Raw genomic sequence first — 27779 nt, forward strand, 5'->3', positions numbered from 1 at the left:
TTCTGTTCTTGACATACCTATAGAACGCCTTAGGATTCTCTTTAACCCTATCCGCCAAAGTCTTCTCATGTCCCCTTTTAGCCCTTCTAAGCTCGCTCTTCAACTCCCTCTTAGCCAATCTAAAGCTTTCTAGTGCACTACCCGAGTGCTCACGTCTCATCCGAACATAAGCCTCCTTTTTCTTTTTAACCAACAAAGAAACTTTTTTGGTGCACCACGGTTCCCTAGCCCTACCAATTCCTCCTTGCCTGACAGGGACATACCTATCACAGACTCGCAGTAGCTGCTCCTTGAAAAAACTCCACATGTCGGACGTTCCCAGTCCCTGTAATCTCCTAGTCCAACCTATGTTTCCTAATTCTCTCCTAATAGCCTCATAATTACCCTTCCCCCAGCTAAAACCACTGGCCCGAGGTTCATGCCTATCCCTTTCCATCACTAAGGTGAACGTAACCGAATTGTGGTCACTATCACCAAAATGCACACCAACTTCCAAGTCTAGCACCTGGTCTGGCTCATTTCCCAGCACCAGATCCAATATAGCCTCACCTCTAGTTGGCCTGTCTACATACTGAGTCAAAAAACCTTCCTGCACGCTTTGAACAAAAACTGACCCCTCTAACGAGCTAGAGCTATAACAATTCCAGTCAATATTAGTCAAGTTAAAATCCCCCATAACAATTGCCCTATTACTTTCACTCCTAAGCAGGATTGACTCCGCAATCCTTTCCTCAACCTCTCTAGAACTTTTAGGAGGTCTATAAAAGACTCCCAACAGGGTGACCTCTCCTCTCCTATTTCTAATCTCCGCCCATACTACCTCAACAGATAAGTCCTCATCAAACCTCCTCTCTGACACTGTGATACAATCTCTGACCAATAATGCTACCCCTCCCCCTCTTCTACCTCCTTCCCTACTTCGACTAAAACATTTGAACCCCGGGACCTGCAGCATCCATTCCTGCCCCTGCTCTATCCATGTCTCTGAAATAGCCACAACATCGAAGTCCCAGGTACTGATCCACGCTGCAAGTTCACCCACTTTATTGCGAATACTCCTGGCATTGAAGTATACACATTTCAAACCCTGCTCCACCCCACCTCTGCAATGCCGTGCATTGCAGTCCCCATCCATGCATCCCTCACTTTCAGCCCCACTACTCAGGATCCCTCCCCCCCCCCGAATCAGTTTAAACCTCCCTGCATGGCCTTAGCAAATTTACCCCCCAGGATATTGGTCCCCTTCTGATTAAGGTGTAGACCATCCTTCTCATAGAGGTCACACCTTCCCCAGTACGAGCCCCAATTGCTTAAGTACCTGAACCCCTCCCTCCTGCACCATCCCCTCAGCCATGAATTCAAACCTTCCCTCTCCCTATTCCTCTCTAAACTATCCCGTGGTACAGGCAAGAGTCCAGAGATAACCACTCTGTCAGTCTTGGCCTTTAGTTTCCACCCCAACTCCATAAATCCCTGCCTAATATCCCCTTCCCCTATCCTCCCTATGTCGTGTGTCCCCACATGTACAATAACTTGTGGTTTATCTCCCTCCCCCCTAAGAGTCCTGAATACCCTGTCAGACACATCCCGGACCCCAGCCCCTGGTAGGCAACACACCAACCCTGAGTCCCTACCTTTAGTTCCGACCCTCCTATCTGTCCCCTTAATTGTGGAGTCCCCAATCACAAGGCCCAGTCTTTTACAGCCCCTAACCACCTGAGCTTTCTCACTCGGCTCACCCCCAGAGATCTGCTCTCTATGCTCAGTTGATTCCTCCTCAACTGTAGCCTCCAGCACCGAAAACCTATTATGGAGGGGAACCGCCCCAGGGGATTGTCTTCCCGATTGCTTCTTACCCCTCCTCCTGGCATTGACCCAAGCCTCATTTCTAGGAGTTACTATTTCTCTATAACTCCTATCAACTTCCACCTCCGCCTCCCGAATTATGCGGAGTTCCTCTACCTCCCCCTCCAGCTCCTTTACACGCTCCTCCAGAAGCTGCAATCTAATGCACTTCTTACAACTAAAATCTCCTGAAACACTACTGGATTTCCTCACCACATACATCCCACAGGAGATGCAGCATACTGCCTGAACTGCCATCCCTGAAGCCATTACCAGCAAGAAAAAAAGAAAACAAAAAACTTCCCCACACTTATAATTAGGTTAGAGGAGGATGGAAGGGTGGGATCCTCTACCAGTGTAGAGGATCGGGTATCTCCTCTGCACCAATTTATAGGGCTCGGGGCCCGAGAGAAAAAAAAAACTACTACTGAGGGGGAACCACCCAGGTAACTGACTTTTAAAGTTAAAATAAAAACCCTTCCCAGACTCCTTTGCTGCCCACTTCTAGTTTTCACTTTAAACTTGAAAAACTGCTGTTAAAGTAAAGGCCAAAAAAATACACACACTAGCTGACTAATTAAATAAATAAACAATTCAATTAATCCAATTAATCTCTTACCAGCACTGCTGCTTTTCAATCACCCCTCTCAGCTTGCTCCAGTGGATCAATGAGCATGTAGATAGGCTGGAAAATTGGGCGGGGATCCTGGATTCAGGATTCAATCCTGGACCGGGGAGCAGCGCGGGCTTGGAGGGCCGAAGGGCCTGTTCCTGTGCTGTATTGTTCTTTGTTCTTTGTTTGTAATCCCACTGTGATAGTGCGACCCTTTAATGGGGCATTACCTGAGGGCCACCTGATTGGGCCGGATCCTATGGACTGTCAAGGCAGGAAGCTGAACCAATCGGGAGCAAAGGGCAGGTATCCCGGGTCGAGGAGGTCCCATGGTTGGAACCTGGGGGGAGAGTTGTTCAGTCGCATCGTTGATTCAGTCTGACCTTCTGCTGTAAAATATTTATTTATCGTTGGCAGCAAAGACGTTGTTAATAAAGCCACCGCCAGTCGCCCTCCATTTATTACATCCACCTTCCAGCTCTTGGTCTATAGCTCTATAGGTCACAGAATCCAAATACATATCCAAATGTTTATTAAATTTTATTTAAAATGCTTTTCAACTCTTGTGGGCAATTGATTGTGAAATCCTATCAATGTCACCATCAGATCCCTGGAAGGAATGAGATTCTAAGGAGTTCTGAGTGTGATGTTTGCTAACAATATCTACCCACCTGATTCACTTGGAAGGAGATCTTGATCCAGGAGTGTACAGATATCTGTAAGGGCCTGGGTAAAAAGCTGAGCTTCCTGAGGCTCTGGTGTTCGATCACGGTGAGGAGGGTTGACCCTCCCGCTGTATAACCAGAGCGGGATGTATCCCCTCCTCCAGGCCGGGGCTCTGTGTGCTGCTGACGTTGTTGCTGCTCCTGTTTCTCCTCATCAGCAGTCCAAGGTGAAGCTGCAGAAGATCCTCTCCCAGAGAAAACCGACAGCTGGGAATTTCGGATCAAGGTGAGTAAAAGGAAGACCAAAGTCGGCAAAGCGACTTCTTGAAAGTCGGAAATCACTTGTGAGGTATGGTGGCACAGTGGTTAGCACTGCTGCCTCACAGCGCCAGGGACCCGGCTTCAAATCTGGCCTTTGGGTGGCCGTGTGAACATTCTCTCCATGTCTGCATGGGTTTCTTTTGGGTGCTCCGGTTTCCTCCCACACTCCAAAGATATGCAGGTTAGGTGGATCGGCCATGCTAAATTGCTCCTTAGTGTCACACGATGTGTAGGTTAGATGGATTAGCCTTGGGAAATGGTTACAGGGATAGGACTGGGGAGAGGGCTTGGGTAAGACACTCTGCCAGAGAGACGGCGCAGATTCGATGGGCAGAATGGCCTCTCCTGCACTGAAGGGATTCTATGATTCTATGAAGTCCTAGCCTCTGAACAAACACTGTGAACACAAACCTTTCCCATAGGCAGGCCACCAGCGATGTAATCCAGGAGTCACTAGATTAAGGAACAACATTTGAGGTACGATACATTAGCTAAATAGGCAGACAGGACATTCGACTCATAACAAGAGGGGCAGCGGTTGAGTTTGGGTCGGACTATTGGCCTATGCAAACCTCTCCTTCTTTATCCTCTTCATCTCTCAGCGCCCCACATTCACAAATTCTCAAAACACCCAAGTGTGTTCAACACAACCCAGGATCACAGTTTGAGGACATGTTTCCTGATTTCCATTTTTAACCCCTCTCTCCCATTCCCCCCACCTCCCCTCCCCACAAGATCCTTTCCTCCCCATTGTGGGGGTGTTAACATGAACCTCACGGAGCCCCCTCTCTCCCACTCCCCCCACCTCCCCTTCCCCACAAGATCCTTTCCTCCCCATTGTGGGGGTATTAACATGAACCTCACGGAGCCCCCTCTCTCCCATTGGAATTACTGAAGGTTCACAGCCAGGTGCCCCTAACAGGTTGCCCCAAAAATCAGCAAAAGCAATTGCCCGATCTTTCTTGTTCGGGTGCCCGATCTTTCTTGTGAGCACAAGGTGCAGAAACACAGACAAGCGCGACAAGTCTGAGACACGTACCAACCAATTCAAGAACAGCTTCTTCCCTGCTTTTGAATGGACCCTAGGGTCATAGCTAGGGTGTAGAGAAAAATCAACTTAACACGAGGATTGAAGTGGATGATTGGCCATGATAATAGCAACAGGAGGGAGCAGGCTCAATGGGCTGAATGGCCTACTCCTATTTGCTACCCAACAAAAATCTGTTGATCTCAGTACAAGCTCCAAAGCATAGTTGTCAGCATAATCAAGGACCCCACACACCCCGGGCATACTCTTCCACCTTCTTCCATCGGGAAAAAGATACAAAAGTCTGAGGTCATGTACCAACCGACTCAAGAGCAGCTTCTTCCCTGCTGCCATCAGACTTTTGAATGGACCTACCTTGCATTAGATTGATCTTTCTCTACACTCTAGCTTTGACTGTAACACTACATTCTGCACTCTCTCATTTCCTTCTTCTCTATGTACAGTATGCTTTATCTGTATAGCACGCAAGAAAAAAATACTTTTCACTGTATCCCAATACGTGTGACAATAATAAATCAAATCAAGTCAAAGCATCAATCTATAAATCTAATTAAGGCCCACGAAAAGGAGATGTAGCAGCAGTGATGGAGATGAAAAGGATGTAAGCTCAGTGACCAAGCCATAGTTTAGAGTGTCAGAGAAGGGGATGGAGTGAGGTCCATATTGGAATGTGCCCTACAGTGAAACTTCCAGGATTTTACAGTAATATTGACTGGGGAGTTACTGAACTTAGAAAACACTTTACCTTCTGACAAGTGGAAACCAACTACGGATATTCCTTCTTAAGTCCAAAAATGTAACCGAGCCACCAGAATTTCACAGATATTCTTATTACACAGTGTGTGGACTGAGGTAGCAAAGGTTGCAAGCATCACTTGTACATCCACACACGCCTTACATGAAGATTCTGTAGAGTGATCCATAATCATAAATCTTTAATCCCCAACTTTTTTGATTACAATAAAACTGAATTGCATGAAATTTTAGCAGACTATGGAATGCATTTAAAGTTGTGTATAGATTATTAAAGACCGTTAAATATAGTTAACACAGTGCAGCCCTGTTGTAACGTGATGGTTGGGGTCCATAAAATGTTATCGCGAATGTTATCGGGGTCGCGCTAAATCACTAAACCGGAAAGGGCAAAAAAAAGGGTCCAATGATTCATCGCGTCATATCTGATTTCGCGTAAAATCGGGGTTCCACTGTACTTGTTTCCAACATTTTAATCTAATTCAAGAAGGGATCATCTTCTCTGAAGCCGGCTCCTTGTTGTTACTTGGTTCTACTGGAGGATGGAGAGCAGACAGCTCATAATTCGTCTTTGGGGCTGTTTTCTTCTCTCTGGAGGAAAGAGGAAGCTTTTGTTATCAAAAGCATTTAAAATTAATCAGGAGGAGATATTGGAGAGGCTGTCTGAGCTTAATGTTATCAAGGCACATGAACCGGATGAGATACATTCAGGAATAGTGAGGGAAGTGAGAGTGGAATTTACAGAGGGCCCATCAGGAGTGGTCCCAGAGGGCTGGAGGATTGCAAATGTTGCACCTTTGTTCAAAAAGGGTATAAAAATAAGCCCAACAACGACAAGTCAGTCAGTTTAACTTCAGTGGTGGGGAAACTTCTAGAAACAATGGGAGTGATTCTCCCAAAAGTGCTGAATTGGTAGGAAAACGATTGTTTTTTCAATGCAGCTTCAGACCCGAATCTCCGCACTCTGTGCACTGCAGAGGTCCCAATCGGGAATCTCATTAAAAACCCAGGGGGGGCGGGGCCTATGCACGCCGGAGTCTGACTGTTCTGGAACTCTGCGCATGCGCAGTGGCCCCGATCTGTCAGTCTCCACGATTGCTGGCTAGCTCGATTGTTGGCCAGCCCGGGACCACTACAGTGCTGCCCCTCCAGCCCCCCTCCCGCCACCCCCACCCCGCCGCCCCCCCCCCCCCCCCCCATCGCCCAATCACAGCCCCCACAACAATTCCCGGGCCAGCCCTGACACCCCCCCCATCCCGGAGCGCCCTGATGTCCAGCCCAGCTCCCCAGCAGTGGCGATCACCCCACCCCCTCACGCCAGCAGACCCCGCCCTCCACTGACCGCCCCCTGGATTCAGAGCCCCCCCCCGAGAAGGCAGCCTCTCCCCCCCCCACAGCAGACCACCACCCCACCCCTCCAGGCCGCCCCAATCGCTGGCCTCCCTCCAGCCCAGACTGATCCCAATGCAGTGTCAGCGTGACCCCCTCCCCCCCCACCGATCACCCCTAAGCCCCACCCACAATAAGCCCCACCCCTTGGCAGTGCCCAATGTCTGATGGATACTGCCAAGGTGTCCCCTGGGCATGGGCACTTTGCCTCTTGGGCAGTGCCAGAGAGCACAGACTAGAACTACCAGGGCGCCCATGCCCAGGGGGCACCACCCCCCACTGCCCATCCCCCTGGGGGGGGGCCCCTGATTGCCCTCCCTTTACTCTGCCGGGGTCTCCCGCTAGTTCCCCGAACATGGGGAGCTACTCTAAACCCCGCCAGAATAAAGTACTCCTGGCGGGGTGGGAGATGCTATCGGGCCCGGCAAGTTCAGTGCCGGGCCCGATAATCACATTTAAATTACATTTAAAATATATTTAAAACATATTCAAATGACTTACCTCACTTCCCGGTGGACCTCTGCGCATTCCTGGTGGCGCCATTTTCTTCCAGTTGGGAGATGCGCGAGGAACCCGCAAAATGGCCGACACGCGCATCTCCCAACCCGACCCGCCAGAAAAGTTGCGAGTCACAATGGGAGAATCAGGCCCAATAATTCGGGACAAAATCATTAGTCACATGGTCAGCGTGGGTTAATTAAAGAAAGCCAATGTGAATGTCTTAAGGGAAAACCATGATGAACTGAATTGTTGGAGTTTTTTGAAGAGTTAACAGAGAGGGTTGATGAGGATAATGCTGCTGATGTGGTGTACATAGACTTCCAAAAGACATTTGATACAATGCCACACAACAGACTTCTGATGAAAGTTATAGCTGATGGAATAAAAGGGGGAGGGGCAACATGGCTACAAAATTGGCTGAGTAAAGGGAAACTGAGAATAATGGTTAATGGGTGTTTTTTGGGTTATCATAGAAGAAAGAAATCATAGAAACCCTACAGTGCAGAAGGAGGCCATTCGGCCCATCGAGTCTGCACCGACCACAATCCCACCCAGGCCCTACCCCCACATATTTACCTGCTAATCCCTCTAACCTACGCATCTCAGGACTCTAAGGGGCAATTTTTAACCTGGCCAATCAACCTAACCCGCACATCTCTGGACTGTGGGAGGAAACCGGAGCACCCGGAGAAAACCCACGCAGACACGAGGAGAATGTGCAAACTCCACACAGACAGTGACCCGAGCCGGGAATCGAACCCGGGACCCTGGAGCTGTGAAGCAGCAGTGCCAACCACTGTGCTACCGTGCCGCCCCATTGGAGGAAGGTGGAGTTCTCCAGGGTCGGTATTGGGAGTATTGCTTTTCTTGATATGTGTTAATGAGCTAGATCTTGGTGTGCTGGAGATAATTTCAAAGCTTGTGAATGATGCAAAACTTGGAAGCATTGTGAGCTGTGAAAAGGACAGTGTGGAGTTTCAAAAGGACATCGACAAGTTGGTGGGAAGGGCAGATGAAGTTCAATGCGGAGAAATATGAAGTGATTCATTTTGGTAGGAAAAACAAGGAGTGACAATAGAACATAGAACAGTACAGCACAGTACAGGCCCTTCGGCCCTCGATGTTGTGCCGAGCTTTGTCCAAAACCAAGATCAAGCTATCCCACTCCCTATCATCCTGGTGTGCTCCATGTGCCTATCCAATAACCGCTTGAAAGTTCCTAAAGTGTCCGACTCCACTATCACTGCAGGCAGTCCATTCCACACCCCAACCACTCTCTGCGTAAAGAACCTACCTTGGACATCCCTCCTATATCTCCCACCATGAACCCTATAGTTATGCCCCCTAGTGACAGCTACATCCACCCGAGGAAATAGTCTCTGAATGTCCACTCTATCTATCCCCCTCATCACCTTATAAACCTCCTCCGCTCTAAAGAGAAAAGCCCTAGCACCCTCAACCTTTCCTCATAAGACCTACCCTCCAAACCAGGCAGCATCCTGGTAAATCTCCTCTGCACTCTCTCCAATGCTTCCACATCCTTCTTATAGTGAGGTGACCAGAACTGCACACAATATTCCAAATGTGGTCTCACCAAGGTCCTGTACAGTTGCAGCATAACCCCACGGCTCTTAAACTCAACCCCCCTGTTAATAAACGCTAACACACTATAGGCCTTCTTCATGGCTCTATCCACTTAACTCAAAAGGGGTGCGGGAGCAGAGAGATTTGGATGTATGTGTGCATAAATTGTTGAAGGTGGCAGGACAAGTTGAGAGAACAGTTAATAAAGCATATAGTGTCCTGGGCTTAATTAATGTATTGCCTGGAAGTGTAGTGGAAGCAGGTTCAACTAAAGTATTCAAGAGGGAAGTCGACTGTGACTGCAGGGTTACAGGAAGAAGGTGAGAGAATGGCAGCCACTGAATTGCTCATTCGTAATGAGTCGGCACAGACATGATGGGCTGAATGGCCTCCTTCTGTGCTGTAACCATTCTGTGATTCTATGAGTGCATTTTACTCATTATATATTAGGGCAAAGTTTATCCAGCTCCAAGCTTAAGGCTAGCTGCACACACCGTTCACACTTTACGTACTGTCCAATGTTTTCTGCCTCTTCAATGGTCTCTGGTAAGGTCACCCCCATGGTTTCAGGTAAAAGCAAGACAAGGCCACCAGCAATCAAAGCAATCACCCCTGTAAATGAACGGGAACAATGTATGTGAACACTGATGATGTTCTTTTAACTTACTCCACCAACAAGCAGGCTGATATTTTAAAATGCATTTTCAAAACACTGGCTACAAAATCTGTCCTCTTAGCGCCTGGTTTTTCTATGCTAAGAGTGCAGTTTTGACTCAAAATTAGTGTCCATTGGGCAACACGCACAACTGAACATGTGCCAAGCAGCAGGAAGAACCCCTCACCAGTTCTACTGCTTACAGATAAGATGTTGATGAACTTCCATTGACCCTTGTTGAAATTGTAAAAGTTTTTGGCAGTTCCTTGCGTTCTTTGAAGTTGCTGAAATCTACAGTGGTTGGTGCGGCACCTTACTGAAGGACTTTGACCAGACTTGAAGAATACTGCATCTCCCAGACTTGGTGTTATAGTGTCCATTCCCCTTGATTTACACCATGGCAGGGAGGATGAGCAGAGGTGGCACAGAGTAGGAAAAGCTGCTGGAAGATGGAGGGGGGAAGAGCATCCTTAGCAGGAGGTCATATTCACCCAGGAAACATCTCAGCAAGAAACAGTGCGTCACGTGTCCACACTTATGAAAGGACATCCTCACTGAAATCAGTAACGTATTGCAACCACAACCTCAACCTTAGAGAGGGGCGAGACATCATTACCAGTGGCTGTGATTGTAAAGATGGCCATGAACATTTTTATGTTAGGCTCTTACCAGGCTAGAATAGGTGATATTTGTAACATCTCACATTTTGTTCTGCACTGGTGCAGAAGGAGGGTCACTGAGACTCTATATTCTAGGAGTGCTGAATACATTCATTTTCTCCAAGAAAGACACAGGAGGAGTGTGCTTATGGCTTCTCAAGGGCCACAGGTCTCCCCATTGTGTTGGGTGCTATTGACTGTATACACATCACTTTGTGGGTGTTTTATATAAGCCCTAAGACGTACTGTAACTATGAAAGGATTCCACTCCCTCAATGCCCAGCTGCTGAATGAACACGATTATACACAGAGAATCATGCATGTCCATGCCCATTATCCTGGCAGCAGCCAGGATGGTTTCATTCTGCAACAGTCCATTGTCCGTCGGTATTTGGTACACCCATGGCTAACCAGGGAGTGGCTACTGGGCAACAAGAACGCTCTTCTGATGACACAACACATGACTTCAGTGGGCAATCCATGTGTACATGGGCAGCCACCTACATACAATGAAAGGTGATTGAGTAGAGCAATAGGGTGCTGGAGCAGTGTGTTTGCTGCATGGACCATTCCAGTACGTTTATGTGCTTCTCCTTCTCCTGCTAGCTTCTACCTGCACCCTCCTCCCCCCTGCCCCGGCTCAAACACCTGCAGATGCTGCACTAGACTCGAAATGAGGTGCGGTGATAGTTTGGAGCTGAGAGTGTAGAATCGAGTGAAATCATCATCAGTGTCTGCTTGCTGTTCCATCACTGCCGGACCAGGCTACAGTCCTTGGGTATCTGAAAGTAGAAAGGCACAAAGGCAGGGCTGTGATGAGGGAGTGAGGAAAGAAAGAATTGCAATGCCCATCGGAAGCATAGAAACAGAAAAGATTCTGGGACAAGGAGGAAGTGGGGATGTGAGAAGGAGGATTAGGAATGAGGATAATGGTCTATGGTTTCACCTCCACTGCTAGCTATGGGATGAGCAGTGAACGCTCCGATGACGGTGAGCATTGTGTCTGACGCGGTGGTAAGGACATGCAGCCGTGCCCGAGCTCTGACCTGCTGATTTGCCACCTTGTCCTGCAAAAGGCAGGCGATCTGTCAGTGAGGATGGAGCAATGTATTTGGGTGATAGGGCCATCATCTTTGGGACAGTGGGTGCAAGTTGTGAGATGTGGGTGTGAGTGTTGCGGCAGTTTGAAGTGTGTGAGGGTGAGGAATATTAATATTAGGTAGGAGTTCTGATTGATGGAGATTGTTGGTAATTATGGTGCATTGAGCAGGCCAAAGAGGCTAATGGTTGGATCTGACATTTGAAGCTAAATTCGCTGACCTTGACCACTCATGTGATGCGATTGAACTTTCTGCAGTTACTGTAGCCAACACCTTGGGTTTTGACTCCCGCATCGACCACCATAGAATCCTACAGGAGGCCATTTGGCCCATTGAGCCTGCACTGACCACAATCCCACCCAGGCCCTATCCACGTAACCCCACATATTTATCCTGCTAATCCCCTGACACTAAGTGGCAATTTTTAGCATGGCCAATAAACCTAACCCGCACATCTTTGGATTGTGGGGGGGAAACCGGAGCACCCGGAGGAAACCCACGAAGACACGGGGAGAGCGTGCAAACTCCACATAGACAGTGACCCAAGCTGGGAATTGAACCCGGATCCGTGGCGCTGTGAGGCAGCAGTGCTAACCACTGTGCCACCCATGGTTATCTGCTCCCAATGCCTTTGCACATTCGGTCTGGAGAGCTCACTGGCCTCCCATGGATAGATCATACAAACCACCCCCCCGCCCACCTTCTCCGCCACACTGCATTGGAGACCCACGAAATTTGGAGCACTTTCTCTTCTTCCTACTCAAACTCTCTTCTACAAACAGTTCCTGAACAAGTTCCAGCCAGAATGTACCTGCCTTTGAAGAGGTGCATTCTGACTTGAAGTGATGTTACTCCAATTCTCTTCCCATACCTAGCTGTGTGCTAAGGCAGACTTTTATCTGTTTCCATAGCCAGTAATTCCTGGAGCAGGTCGCTACTCTGTCACTGGGGGCTTGGGGGGCACCACTCCACATCAACTGTAGCTGACCAGGAGTCTCCCCCACTCTTCCCACCAGCTATTGGCGTGTTTGGAAGGATCTGCAGGCTGATCTGTTTGACTGCCTTATGAACGCGCCTTCCTTGACCATCAAGTCTTGGGGTGAGACTCGAACCCAGAGCTTCTGGCTCAGAAGCAGGGGCACTACCACTGTTTCAGAAGACCACCCCAAGTGATGCTTGTAGCCTGATCAAAACTTGGACCTCCTTCTGTGGTGTGCAGCCACTTTTTAGGGTGTTTTGTGCTGGGCTACATGCAGCAATCATGCAGCGGCACAAAGTTGGCATTGCTGCCTGCACTGGAAGGGACAAACGCAGGTTAATTTCACATTGTGAACCTCATGCCCATTTTAAGGACAGTGGAATTCTGTCCCCACTGAATGATGTACATTGCTTTTGATGGTACAACTGGTGATGGCAACAGCTCTTTTAGATCATGTTCAAGTACATCAAATGAACCAGGCCTCTCTGCAAACCCGGGACATGTGGTTGCAGTGCTGATTTTATTTGAGTACTAGATAACAACAGAAAATTCTCCATAAGAGTCATGGCTGCAAACCTTCAGTAAGCTCAGCAACATGGATAAAGTGGAGATTCTGAGTTTTGAAGCACGGTAAGTGACAACCCTGTGGCCTGTGCTGTGGGCAGCACGGTGGCACAGTGGTTAGCACTGCTGCCTCACAGCGCCAGGGACCCGGGTTCAATTCCCGGCTTGGGTCACTGTCAGTGCGGAGTCTGCACGCTCTCCCCGTGTCTGCATGGGTTTCCTCCGGGTGCTCCAGTTTCCTCCCACAGTCTGAAAGACGTGCTGGATAGGTGCATTGGCCATGCTAAATCCTCCCTCAGTGTATCCGAACAGGCGCCGGAGTGTGGCGACTAGGGGATTTTCACAGTAACTTCATTGCAGTGTTAATGTAAGCCTACTGGTGACACCAATAAATAAACTTTAAACTTAATAGCTGAAGGCTATGTTCTGCCAGTACCGCTGTGGGAGCTTTGAGCAACACATTTAAGAGCTGTGGGTGTTGGTTTGATCACACAGCAGGAGCGACTATAATACTTAACTGAGGGATTTTCACAGTAACTTCATTGCAATGTGAATGTAGGCCTACTTGCGACTATAAATAAACTTTACTTTATTCTGCAGTGTTACAGCAGAGTGCAGCAGCTAATGAACCTCTGGTGGTAGTAGGATTAGAACAGAATGTAAGGTTTTCCTCAGCTGGCCCTCATATTGACATGATGTGGAGATACCGGCGTTGGACTGGGGTAGGCACAGTAAGAAATCTCACAACACCAGGTTAAAGTCCAACAGGTTTATTTGGTAGCACAAACCACAAGCTTTCGGAGCGCTGCTCCTTCATCAGGTGAGTGGGATTTGTGTTCACAAACAGGGCATATAAAGACACAAACTCAATTTAGAAAATAATGGTTGGAATGCTAGTCTTTATAGGTAATCAAGTCTTTAAGGTACAGACAATGTGAGTGGAGAGAGGGTTAAGCACAGGTTAAAGAGATGTGTATTGTCTCCAACCAGGACAGTTAGTGAGATTTTGCAAACCCAGGCAAGTCGTGGGGGTTACAGATAGTGTGACATGGACCCAAGATCCCGGTTGAGGCCGTGCTCATGTGTGCGGAACTTGGCTATCAGTCTCTGCTCAGCGACTCTGCGCTGTCGTGTGTCGTGAAGGCCGCCTTGGAGAACGCTTACCCGAAGATCAGAGGCTGAATGCCCGTGACTGCTGAAGTGTTCCCCAACAGGAAGGGAACACTCTTGCCTGGTGATTGTCGAGCGGTGTTCATTCATCTGTTGTTGTAGCATCTGCATGGTCTCCCCAATGTACCATGCCTCGAGACATCCTTTCCTGCAGCGTATCAGGTAGACAACGTTGGCCGAGTTGCAAGAGTATGTACCGTGTACCTGGTGGATGGTGTCCTCACGTGAGATAATGGCATCCGTGTCGATGATCCAGCACGTCTTGCAGAGGTTGCTGTGGTAGGGTTGTGTGGTGTCGTGGTCACTGTTCTCCTGAAGGCTGTCACACTATCTGTAACCCCCAAGACTTGCCTGGGCTTGCAAAATCTCACTAACTGTCCTGGTTGGAGACAATACACATCTCTTTAACCTGTGCTTAACCCTCTCTCCACTCACATTGTCTGTACCTTTAAGACTTGATTACCTGTAAAGACTCGCATTCCAACCATTATTTTGTAAATTGAGTTTGTGTCTCTGTATGCCCTGTTTGTGAACAGAACTCCCACTCACCTGATGAAGGAGCAGCGCTCCAAAAGCTTGTGGCTTGTGCTATCAAATAAACCTGTTGGACTTTAACCTGGTGTTCTGAGACTTCTTACTCTCCTCATATTGACAGCAGAACTGTGTATACACCAAGCCCGACAGAAATGAACACAACTGACCCCTGGATGCTGGTGGGTCAGTGTTGCTCATGGCAGTGGCAGGCACTGAAGCAGAAATAGATAGCGATGTCTCATGGTTGCCATCTGCTGATAGACCATGGGAACTGCAACATGCAGGGACAAATTCACATCCATCAGTTTGAGCTCAGGAATTAGGTAGACAAGACCACAGCAGTACACATGCATGCCCTGCATTATCTCAACTGTTTGTGTTGGTGGCCATCTTCTTTGGCCATACAGATAATGACACATTTCTGTATCTATCTACACACAGTTCTGACGAACTGTCTGTTGCCCCCTCCACATAAGTTGTGTCCAGCGTTAACTTGCTGGGCTCAACACTGAATCCAACAATGTTAAATTCAGACAGCACGGACCCTTTTTCTGCTATTAACACATTCTGCTATTTTGCTTTCAGGCAGTGCTGACCTTTATTCTGCTATTGACACCTACTCAGGACCAGCATTAGCCTTGAATACAAAAACAGAAAATGCTGGAAAATCTCAGCAGATCCGTCAGAACTCTGACAAGGAGTCATCTAAACTCAAAACATTGGCCGTGATTCTCCCATCCCGATCCGCAACTTTTCTATCGGGTCGCGGTGGGAGATGCGCGTCACCGGCCTTGTTCCGGGATTTGTGCATGCGCCAGGAACGCATGTGCATTTCCCAGAGCCGGTGAACAGTCGGTGGTCAGACCACGCTGGAAACCGGCGGGAAGGCAGGTAAGTCATTTGAATCTGTTTTTAATATGTTTTAAATGTCTTTTAAATGTAATTATCGGGAACTTACCAGTCCCGATTGAATCGCCCACCCTGATGGAGTACTTCATTCCGGCGGGATTTAGAGTAGCTCCCTACGTTCGGGGAACTAGTGGGAGACCCCGCCAGAATGAAGTGGGAGGCAATTGGGGCCCCCAGGGCTCAGGTGATGGAGGTGGTGGTGCCCCCTGGGTATGGGCACCCTGGCATTGCCAGCCTGTGCCCCCTGGCACTGCCCAAAGGGCAAAGTGCCCATGGCTGGGGGCCCCTTGGCACTGCCCATCGGGCATCAGGCAGTGCCAAGTGGGCAGGGCCTATTGTGGGCGGGGCCTAGGGAGCAATCGTTGGGGGTGGGGATCCCGCTGCCACTCTGCATTGGGATCAGTCTGGGATGGAGGGAGGGCAGCGATTGGGGCGGGCTGGGCAGGGTGATCTACCGGAGGGGGCCTGCCTCCTGGGGGGTTCAGCGGATTGTCACTGTTGGGGGGAGGTGGTGTGCCAGAGGGGGGCCTGCCTCCTCGGGGGGCAGGGTCTGCCAGAGTGAGGGGACTGGGGGGGAATCACCACTGCTAGGGGGGTGGGACCTGGACATCGGGGCGCTCTGGAGCGGGGGAGGGTCAGGGCTAGCCCGGGAATTGTTATGGGGGCCGTGGGGCGTGGGGGGGGCTGCTGGAGGGGCAGCACTGCAGGTGTCCCAGGCTGGCCAGCGATTGAGCTAGCCAGCAAACAGGGAGACTGACAGATCGGGGCCATTACGCATGCACAGAGTTCCAGAACAGTCAGAGTCCGGCGCGAATAGACCCAACTCCCCTGGGTTTTTAATGAGATTCACGATTGGGACCTCTGCAGTGCACAGAGTGCGGAGATTTGAGCGAGAAGTTGAACTGAAAAAACAGTCGGGATCTAGAACAGTTTCCCCACCAATTCAGCACTTGTGGGAGAATCGCGGCTGTTGGTTCTATTCTCTCCCCACAGATGCTGTCAGACCTGCTGAGATGTTCCAGCATTTTTTGTTTTTGTTTCAGATCCCAGCATCCGCAGTATTTTGCTTTTGTCTTAGCCTTTAATACTATCATTGATCCTGGGGATGGTGGGACTGATGTATGAGGAGAGATTGACTAGGTTAGGATTGTTTTCGCTGGAGTTCAGACGAATGAGGGGGGGGGGGATCTCATAGAGACTTATAAAATTCTAACGGGACTAGACAGGGTAGATGCAGGGAGGATGTTCCCGATGGTGGGGGAGTCCAGAACCAGGGGTCACAGTCTGAGGATTTGGGGTAGACCATTTAGGACAGAGATGGGGAGACATTTCTTCACCCAAAGAGTGGTGAACCTGTGGAATTCATTACCACAGGAAGTAGTTGATGCCAAAACATTGAATGTATTTAAGAGGCGGCTGGATATAGCACTTGGGGCGATGGAATCAAATGTTGTGGGGAGAAAGTAGGATTAGGCTATTGAGTTGGACGATCAGCCATGATCGTGATGAATGGCGGAGCAGACTCGAAGGGCCAAATGGCCTCCTCCTGCTCCTATCTTCTGTGTTTCTCTGATTCTATATTACCGCTCCCTTCTTCTTGAGTTCCATGAGATCTTTGTCACTTAATCGCTCCTGCCCTCTAACCTATCCATGACCTTTCATGGGCTGGATTAATTCCACCCTTGGCTTCTGTCTTACAACCTTTCAAATTGCAGCCTTTTTTCTGTACAGGAGTTCGTGTGCTGGATCTGACCAGTTACTTGTTATAGGGATGCATCGAATAAGAAGTGATCCTTCCCATGGTAAACAACACCACCAGCTTCACAAGCCATTAACAAACTATTGATTGATGTAAGTCACCAGGAGAGAACTAAATAATAGACGAATCGTAATACTGTGAACTTCTGTTCCCGAGACCCTTCAGACAACTGCTGTCGCCAACTCAAGCGAGCTGAAAGCTAAAATAAGAACAGAAAGTGCTGGAAAAACTCAGCAGGTCCGGCAACACCCGTGGAGAAAGGGTCAGAGTTAATGGGCGGGATTTTACAGCCTCGCTTGTCCCAAAACCATAAAATCCCGCCTGAGGTCAAGGATCTTTCACAACGGCCCCTCGCCTGCTCTGATTCCCATGGCAGCAGGACCATAGAATTCCGGCCAAAGTTTCAAGAGCTGAAATCCAATGCCGATTCTCTGGTAATCTCCCTGTGGAGGCCCAGGTGGTGACTGGAACCTACCAGACCCACTGAACTGAGACTCCATACCCAATACCAGCTGTACCCCAGGTCCCCTCTAACTGATTCAGGATATGCAGACAATAGTGCTCCAGCCCACTTAATAGAATGCTATGGACCCAGAAACACAAGGTCCAAGCCCTGGAAGCACAGTTCAATAGGAACCAGGAGGCTAAATCCTACTCTCAGGGGATTGGGCTTTGAGGAAACGTGAAGATTAAGACCATGTGGAGATCAGGTGGAGAGTTTTGGGAAGGAAAAAGACTGATGTTTTGGATTAAATTCTGAGAGGAGGGTCTGGAGTCCAAACTAGTAATCTTTGCCATCAAAAATCTTTGCATTGTACTGAATGACCAATAAATGGAATGGACTCAGGGTAGAAAAACCTGGCATAATTCTCGGAAACAACTGGAGACAGTAATGGTATTGGTAGCGGGTGTGGGAGTCTTTTAGAATCATAGAATCCTACAGTGCAGAAGGAGTTCATTCGGCCCATCAAGTCTGCACCAACCACAATCCCACAACCCCATGCATTTACCCTAGCTAGTGCCCGAAGGGTAAAGGCACTAAGGGGCAATTCAGCATGACCAATCACCTAACCCACACATCTTCGGACGGTGGGAGGAAACCAGAGCACCTGGAGGAAACCCACACAGACACCGGGAGAACGTGCAAACTCCACACAGAAAGTGACCCAAGCTGGGAATCCAACCCAGATCCCTCGAGCTGTGAGGCAGCAGTGTTAACTACTGTGCCACCATGCTACCCATCCATTCATTCACTGGATGTGGGCATTGCGGCTGGGCCAGCGATTATTGTCCTTCCCTAAATGCTCTTGAACTGAGTGGCTTACTGGGCCATTTCAGAGAGCAGCTCAGTGTCAACTATGTGTCTTGAGGCACATGTAGGCCAGACCAGGTAAGGATGGCAGATTTCCTTCCCTAAAGGACATTAGTGAACTAAATGGGTTTTTACAACAATCAACAATGATTGTCATCATTGGTCATCAGTAGATTCTCAATCTCAGATAAGGTGCAAAGTGAATTTGGATTGAGGAATTAAGATGATCTCATGGACATTGTCTGCAATTATCTTGTGATCTTGTTACCCAAATAGAAAAAACATATTGGCTGGTATTCTCCAGCCATTCACGCCCCGCCGCTACTGTAAGTGAGGACAGAGAATTTGGTTCTCAGCCAAATCTCCGATCACTGCAGCGGAACCGGAGAATCGCGCTGGCATGAACGGCCGGAGAATCCCGCTGGCATGAACAGCCGGAGAATCCCGCTGGCATGAACGGCCAGAGAATCCCACTGGCATGAACGGCCGGAGAATCCCGCTGGCATGAACGGCCGGAGAATCCCGCTGGCATGAACGGCCGGAGAATCCCGCTGGCATGAACGGCCGGAGAATCCCGCTGGCATGAACGGCCGGAGAATCCCGTACACTGAATTCGGCGCTGCTCTGAAAAAGAATGCTTTGCTCCATTTAATATGGAGGATTAATCCATTGCAATACAACTCAATTCACTCACCAAAAACCATAAGGGGCATTTCTATCCAGAAAACTGCCAACCTGTACAGAATGAATGGTGCCACTATCCCCCCGATGTCACTCAGTGTGGAGCAGACTGAAACAGCAAAGTTTCTGTTGGAGAAAATCAACATTTTATATACCTGGGTAAAGCATCATTTCAATTCGAATAATTCTTATTCCAAAATCAGAAGCCAACAACATTTATGTTTACAATATAACACATTTTCCATGGAAACTTTATCTAGTTTAGACACGTGTGTTTGTGTGTGTGCGCGTGTGTGTTTGTGCATATGTGTGCATGCATGTGTGTGTGTGTGCGTGCGTGCGTGGCCAAGAGTTGAAAGAGCTCCATTAGATCTTGACCATGGCTTAAACAATGCTTCTAATGCAGGAAATGCATCTGAAGGGCAATTCCACCCATCAATAATCTCAGTAAAATTCTGAGTGCATGTACTAAACATGTACTCACACTTGCATTTTGCTAAGATTACTTATGGGAAGAATGTCATTCCATTAACTTGTGCATTACTATCTTTCCTTTTTACATTTCCAATATTTGATTGCGGGGATGAAAGGGTTGTTGTATGAGGAGAGGGTCAACAGTTTGGGCTTAGACATGTTGGTGTTTAAAACGACGAGAGGGGATCTGATCGAGGTGTCTAAAATTTTAAAAGGGATTGATAAAGTAAATGTAGACCAAATGTTTCCTCTTATGGGGCAATCTAGGACAAGCAGTCGCAGGTATAGGTTGAGAGGTGGTAGATTTAACACTTAGATGAGGAGGAACTACTTCTCGCAGAGGGTGGTGAATTTGTGGAACTTGTTGCCCCATGGCGCGGTGGAGTTTGAATCGTTGAATGGTTTCAAGAAGGAGATAGACATATTTCTAATTTTAAAAAGGGATAAGGGGATATGGGGAACAGGTGGGGAGGTGGATTGGAGACCAGGGAGAGATCAGCCATGATCTGATTGAATGGGGGAGCAGGCTCGAAGGGCTGAATTTGCCTACTCCTGCTCCTAATTCCTATGTTCCTATCAGTTAAAGAATAGGATATGATGTGAATTTTTGCCACAGCAATTTCTTCAGAACTGAGTGTCGATTGTAGCTGAGTGGATTTGTTAAAAGTTAACTGTTGCATTTTATAAAGAATTCGTACTCTGTACCTACCTTAAGAATGTCGGATATAACTCAGTATTTACAAAACAGACCATTAAAAAGGCTACTGTAATTCCTAGTTTGCCCAAAGATGAGATTACTGCTTTCAGCCAGTACAGATCTGAATTAGAAAAAAGTTAAATGTATGATTCGAAAAAGAGAAAGCATTTTCTCACACAAATATGAAAATTTCACTTGCATGTTCCTTCCAATACTATTCTTTTAGCAATTCATATTACTTGAGTGTAATAGGGTTTCGCATTTATTCACTTCTGACATTTATACACAGCAAAGAATGTTCATTTGTGCACCACTGATAAAAAAAAATCCCCCAAATGTCCCACGCAATTGTGTAGTGACGATTGTGGCGGGAAATCCGGGTTCAGTCTACGATGCGGAGCTCCCAGTGGTGGGCCGATAAATCCTGGGACTGATTTTTGGGAATTCCGGTCTTAGCCTGTTGGACTTTCCATTCGTTCTAATGTACAGAACCTATGTCGTTGCACAACATCCCAACGTGTGTAGCCTGTGAGCGGGGAATCAGGATGTTCATCCCAGAAGGCTACCCACCGTTGTGTATTCAGTACTCTCATCTCTGATCACCCAACTGTCTCAGTTCGGAGCGCTGAGATCATTTAAAACAAAAGCACAGCCCAATCATGTTGACGTTCTCGCATAAATGAATAATATTCTCATGACTAATTCCTCTGCTGTGCTTTTTCTTGTTTATTTGGTAGCAAAAGCCACACAAGCTTTCGAGGCTCTGAGCCCCTTCTTCAGGTGAGTGGGAATTCTGTTCACAAACAGAACTTATAAGACACAGACTCAATTTACATGGTTGGAATGCGAATACTTACAACTAATCCAGTCTTTAAGAAACAAAACAATGGGAGTGGAGAGAGCATCAAGACAGGCTAAAAAGATGTGTATTGTCTCCAGACAAGACAGCCAGTGAAACTCTGCAGGTCCACGCAACTGTGGGAGTTACAAATAGTGTGACATAAATTCTGATTCTAGGATCGCATGATAAAGACTCAGGAGGAAAAAAGCAGAAATATTTATGTGAAATAGTGTGACATAAACCCAATATCCCGGTTGAGGCCGTCCTTGTGTGTGCGGAACCTGGCTATCAGTTTCTGCTCCGCGACTCTGCGCTGTCGTGTGTCGCGAAGGCCGCCTTGGAGAACGCTTACCCGAATATCAGAGGCCGAATGCCCGTGACCGCTGAAGTGCTCCCCAACAGGAAGAGAACAGTCTTGCCTGGTGATTGTCGAGCGGTGTTCATTCATCCGTTGTCGCAGCGTCTGCATAGTTTCCCCAATGTACCATGCCTCGGGACATCCTTTCTTGCAGCGTATCAGGTAGACAACGTTGGCCGAGTTGCAAGAGTATGTACCGTGTACCTGGTGGATGGTGTTCTCACGTGAGATGATGGCATCTGTGTCGATGATCCGGCACGTCTTGCAGAGGTTGCTGTGGCAGGGTTGTGTGGTGTCTTGGTCACTGTTCTCCTGAAGGCTGGGTAGTTTGCTGCGGACAATGGTCTGTTTGAGGTTGTGCGGTTGTTTGAAGGCAAGAAGTGGGGGTGTGGGGATGGCCTTGGCGAGATGTTCGTCTTCATCAATGACATGTTGAAGGCTCCGGAGGAGATGCCGTAGCTTCTCCGCTCCGGGGAAGTACTGGACAACGAAGGGTACTCTGTCCACTGTGTCCCGTGTTTGTCTTCTGAGGAGGTCGGTGCGGTTTTTCGCTGTGGCGCGTTGGAACTGTTGATCAATGAGTCTAGCGCCATATCCTGTTCTTATGAGGGCATCTTTCAGCGTCTGGAGGTGTCTGTTGCGATCCTCCTCATCCGAGCAGATCACACTATTTCACATAAATATTTCTGCTTTTTTCCTCCTGAGTCTTTATCATGCGATCCTAGAATCAGAATTTATGTCACACTATTTGTAACTCCCACAGTTGCGTGGACCTGCAGAGTTTCACTGGCTGTCTTGTCTGGAGACAATACACATCTTTTTAGCCTGTCTTGATGCTCTCTCCACTCCCATTGTTTTGTTTCTTAAAGACTGGATTAGTTGTAAGTATTCGCATTCCAACCATGTAAATTGAGTCTGTGTCTTATAAGTTCTGTTTGTGAACAGAATTCCCACTCACCTGAAGAAGGGGCTCAGAGCCTCGAAAGCTTGTGTGGCTTTTGCTACCAAATAAACCTGTTGGACTTTAACCTGGTGTTGTTAAACTTCTTACTGTGTTTACCCCAGTCCAACGCCGGCATCTCCACATCGTGCTTTTTCTTGGCAGACTTGTTTTCCCTTATTTGTTATTTGTTGCCTGTGGAATTCATTATCACTGGATGTTGTTGATGCTAAAACATTGAATGTATTCAAGAGGCGGCTGGATATAGCACTTGGGGAGGATGGGATCAAAGGTTAGGGGAAAAGGCAGGATTAGGCTACTGAGTTAGACGATCAGCCGTGATCGTAATGAATGGCAGAGCAGGCTCGAAGGGCCAAATGGCCTCCTCCTGTTCCTATCTTCTATGTTTCTATGTTATAGTGCTTACAGTCTCTGATAGTATAAGAGAGTGGAAAATGTTTATATCATTTAAACAACTTGCGTCTTTGTTTCCAGGTCTGTTTAACCCGGGTGCACAAAGTGGAGACAACCTGATGTTGCTCGTTTTACAGTATCACCAAAATTAAAATGTTTTAATTTATGTTTTAATTCTAAATTAAGAGCTCCAGGTAAGTTATCAGGATATATATATTTTAAGAGCGCAAGAAAGTATGACATGATCTCAAAGACTATTCACTCTATATAGAATCCCAGAATCCCTACAGTGCAGAAGGAGGCCATTCAGCCCATCGAGTTTGTACTGACTCTCCAACAGAGCATCTTACCAAGGGTCATCCCCACCCTATCCTGTAACCCCATGTATCTACCCTGCTAATTCCCCTAACCTACACGTCTTGGGACACTAAGGGGACAATTTAGCATGGCCAATCCACCTAGCCTGCACATCTTTGGACTGTGGGAGGAAACCGGAGCACCCGGAGGAAATCCACACAGGCACGGGGAGAACGTGCAAACTCCACATAGACAGTCACCCGAGGCTGGAATCGAATCTGGGCCCTGGAGCTGTGAGAGAGCAGAGCTAACCGCTGTGCCACCCATATGTTTGTGTCATCATTGACACCACCTGCAAAATCTAATCGCTTTAAGACAAAAATAAAATCACTGGTTAACTTCCAAAAAGATAAAGTTCACTAAAATCCCTTCTGACCCTTTAAGAGCAATTAAGAAAAAATCCGTCCTATCAATCCAAGTCATATATCTAACACTGATCAGCTGCATTCTGTTGCGATATCGCTTGAAGAAAATATGCAAATTATATACACATGTCGCTGAGAAACCAGGGTGCAAAACAGCATGTGACCAGCTGTTTTAATTTAATTTTAATCCCCCCCCACCGACACCATAGGTGGGATTGGCCAAAGTTGCACATGTCTGGGATTCTCCAGTCCCGCTGCAGTGAATGGGGATGTGGCTGAGCGCCAAATTCTCCATTCTCGCCGACAGCGGCGGTGGGACGTGAACGGCCGGAGAATTCCAGCCAAGATAAAATACCACGATAGAATGATGAGGAAGCTCCATGTTCTGTTACTTTTAGGTGTACCATTAAATCATAGACATCAGATTGAAGACTATATAAAGATACATAGGACCTGGATTCAAATATAAGATCACGACAAGTGATTTACCATCAGGTATGAGGGCAGTTAGCAAGCAGGATGCCCCGGCCAGGAAATTGCCAGCCGCAAAGGGAAAGCGACGTCCAATGCGATCAATAAGTAGAATAATAATGATCGCTGCCGGTATTTCCACAACTCCGGAGATGAAGAAATTGATGTAAATGTTTCCTCCCAAAATTCCCAAACGCATGACAAGCCCAAGATACACCAGAGCACTGGAAAACCTGAAACAGAGGATTCGCATTTGAGTTAACTCATCACTAAGCGGCCAAGCCAATAGCCACAAAGGCAACTGCCATGATCTGATTGCTTTGGATAAGATAATGACAGCCCCCATATTTGAAATTGTTCTTGCAGTTATCAGTTTAATACAGTAATAGATAAGGCATCAGCGTAAACCTATAGTAAAGAATTAGATGTCTGCCTTCAGCATACTTTCCTTCATTCTGTGACTCCAATTTGGTAGAGAAAAATCTCAAGGGGCATGGTCCTTTTAAGAGTTTGAGACACTACTGATTCACTTGCCTAGATATCCATAGAATCATAGATTCCCTACAGTGCAGAAGGAGACCATCTGGCCCATCGAGCCTGCACCGACAACAATCCCACCCAGGCTCTACCCCCCTAACTCCATGTATTTACTCCACTAACCACCTGACTCTAAGGGTCAATTTAGCATGGCCAATCCACCTAACCTGCACATCGTTGGACTGTGGGAGGAAACCGGAGCACCTGGAGGAAACCCAGGCATGGGGAGAAGGTGCAACCTCCACACAGACAGTCACCTGAGACCAGAATTGAACCTGGGTCCCTGGCACTGTGAGCTAGCAGTGCTAACCACTGTGCCACCGTGTCACCCATGTTTATTTTCACTATGCTGGAACAGAACTTCACTCTCTAAATATCATGCTAGTATGTTTGTGCCATCATCAACTCCACTTATTACATCCAATCTTTTTAAGACAAAAATTTCATAAAGTTCACTAAAGTCCCTTCTGATACCTTAAGAGTCATTAAGAAAGAGTCCATCATATCAATTCAACTTTACACCCCACACTTCTAACGCTGATCAGCTGCATTCTGTTGTGATATCACTTTAAGAAAATATGCAAATAATATACACATCATTGAATAACCAGGATGTGATCAATAGTCTCAGATGTAGTCGAGTGCTGCTGTTAGTAATGGTGGCAGTCATTGTGTGTTTTGAATCCCTGGAGTGGATCTGTTTGTTGAGCTATACTGGAACAAGTTATATATTAGTTGCGGTCTTCAAATAAATTGAACCCACTGATATTATTTTGCCAATCGGTGTGTGCGATTAATGAGTTTGTGTAAAGATGAGAGAAATGGATCATGCCAGCTATTGGGTGGCACGGTGGCACGGTGGTTAGCACTGCTGCTTCACAGCGTCAGGAAACCGGGTTCAATTCTGGTCTTGGGTGACTGCCTGTGTGGAGTTTGCACGTTCTCCCTGTGTCTGTGTGGGTTTCCTCTGGGTGCTCCGGTTTCCTTCCACAGTTCAAAGATGTACAGGATAGGTGGATTGGCCTTGCTAAATTGCCCCTTAGTCCGAAGATGTGTAGGTGAGTGGGGTGAACACGTGAGGTTACAGGGATAGGGCCTGGGGTAAGATGTTCTATTGGTGTAATGACTTCAATCAGGCCTTTGAGCTTGGCCTATTGGAATATGAACTCCCTGATTAAGGAGTCAATTGATGGGCCAATCTCTTTGTACTTAACCAGGAGTGTCGGTTCCTCTGGGACTTCTGAAGGTAGACTGTTGACTGAGAGCACTCCGCGTATTGCTGTTGGAGTTGTAAATAAAGGGATTTTGGTAAAGGGACATCTGCCTCCGAAAACTTGATATAGTTGGAGAGTCGGTGCAGATCCAAAGAGCCGAATGGCCTCCTTCTATACTGTCGGGATTCTATGGTTGGTTGGTTCGAGCAAGGGCCAAGGATGAGGTGGGAACATTACATTTTGAAAGCAGAATTTTCAGGAATGGATGGAATTCCGAACATCAGCAAAATTGTTTGTTTGAGACTCGAGAGATGCATTTATTTGTTGCTTGGTCAGAAAGCTTTTTATGAAAGAACTAGAACAGCCATGACTGAGCCCGTGCTCTCCCAATTCTTATTTCAGATGAGCATACAAGCCAATGAATGAATGGAATGCCTGTGGTTAGTGGGAGAAACGGCAGGGGTGAACTATGTAGGGTCGAGTTGCCCCTCTTGGATATTAACTGTGGACTCTCATTCCACTCCCAGTGTGGTAGCCTGTCCCTTTAAGGGGTGAGTTATTGGTTGGGGGGAGGGTGTTAAATGACCCATCGGGCCAATCGCTGCAAGGTTCATGAATTGAGAGTGGAGAGAATGGGCTTTCTGTCAGTTGGAGCCCGGGGGTTGTGGAATTCGGAAGCATTCTTATCTCTATCTTGTATTTAATTATTTTCCCCCAAATAAATCCATTCGTATCTGTCTTGTTGGCCATCATAGTTCCTCATAGCCATTACACCCAGTCAATGGACAAGTAGTGATCAACAGACAAATAACATTTTGCTAAAAGACTCAATTAAAACTGCGGCTGAAGGAATAAGTCACACAATCTGTAAAGGGCATTCCCTCAAATTCCACCTCTAGATACTGTGATGGAGAACGATTCTGTGTACATGTCAGATGCTTTACCTAGTTGAATCCTCGGTCACTGGATGTCAGAGGAATCCCGAGTTAAATGGTTAAATTAGCTTTGTGCATGGATCCCAGCAAAAAAAGGATGACCAAAAGTCTAAGCAGGAAAGTTCTTCCAGGCAAACTCCAAGGGAATACGGCCTTTTCCCACTTTCTGAGAGGTCTCAAAATCTTCCCCAGTGACAATCGAGGCACGCATGCTAATTCATGTTAATATATATGAGTTATAAGATGATCTCACCAGTTGAACATCAGGATCAGAGTATGTTTCCTTGTCTGTGGTGTTTTTACCAGGTCTGTAAGTGAGGGACTCTTCAACTCTACATCACAATCCTCAATTTGAACTGTCTGCCAAAGAAAACCTCAAAATGTTAAAATGTTCAGGAATGTCACTTGCTAACAAACTCCGCGAGAAGGAAGGCTCTAATAAAACTGTTATATATTTGAAAAGCATCACAGGTTGCTTTAAGAGCTGATCATATGATTTAACGGCGATGCCAGTAGAGTGTGCGCTCAGGCTGTTGCTGCTGTTTTATTTTCAGGGCGGGATCCGCCCGAAACTGGAAAGTCCTGCCCAAGGTCAACAGACCGTTCCATGGTCCGCCCCTTGCCCGCTAAGATTCCAATGGCAGGCAGAATGGGAACATTCGCCCCTCAGTTTTGTAAACTGCCATGGCAGAGAGTAGCTCTTCAATAAAACCTGTTGTGTATAGGTTGAATCTACACGTGCAAATCAAGTCTTTCCTTTTTCTGTTAAAATGCACAACTCCTAACATAGTGAAGACATTACAATAACCATCAGCCCAGGACTAAAGTCATAATTGCCATCTCCTTGGGATAGCCAAAGTACAGGGGCGGGCACGGAGCTAGCACTGCTGCCTCACAGCGCCAGGGACTTAGGGTCAATTCCGGCCTTGGGTGACTGTGTGGAGTTTGCATGTTCTCCCTGTGTCTGTGTGGGTTTCCTCTGGGTGCTCCAGTTTCCTCCCACAGCCCAAAGATGTGTAGGGAGACTAGCGGGGTAAATACATGATGTTATGGGGATAGGGCCTGGGTGGGATTGTTGTCGGAGAGTCAATGCAGGCTCGATGGGCTGAATGGCCTCCTTCTGCATTGTAGGGAT

General features: G+C 47.5%; 1 protein-coding gene across 2 annotated transcripts in view; it reads right to left on the reverse strand.

Annotated features, from left to right (window-relative positions):
* Positions 1 to 5426: 5426 nt before the first annotated feature.
* Positions 5427 to 27779, reverse strand: part of LOC144504839 (solute carrier family 22 member 2-like) — a 44984-nt gene continuing 22631 nt past the window's right edge. The window contains exons 6-11 of one of the 2 annotated variants that reach the window (XM_078230592.1): positions 26898 to 27004; positions 23977 to 24191; positions 20225 to 20333; positions 19055 to 19167; positions 9232 to 9331; positions 5427 to 5836 (exon numbers count right to left, since the gene is read on the reverse strand). In XM_078230592.1, the coding sequence (XP_078086718.1) occupies positions 5728 to 5836; positions 9232 to 9331; positions 19055 to 19167; positions 20225 to 20333; positions 23977 to 24191; positions 26898 to 27004 (753 nt within the window). In that variant the 3' untranslated portion in view covers positions 5427 to 5727. Of the gene's footprint in view, positions 5837 to 9213; positions 9332 to 19054; positions 19168 to 20224; positions 20334 to 23976; positions 24192 to 26897; positions 27005 to 27779 lie in introns of both variants that reach the window. The other variant, XM_078230591.1, reaches the window with a different exon arrangement.

This window comes from Mustelus asterias, chromosome 15 (genome assembly GCF_964213995.1).
Source record: "Mustelus asterias chromosome 15, sMusAst1.hap1.1, whole genome shotgun sequence".
Taxonomy (NCBI): domain Eukaryota; kingdom Metazoa; phylum Chordata; class Chondrichthyes; order Carcharhiniformes; family Triakidae; genus Mustelus; species Mustelus asterias.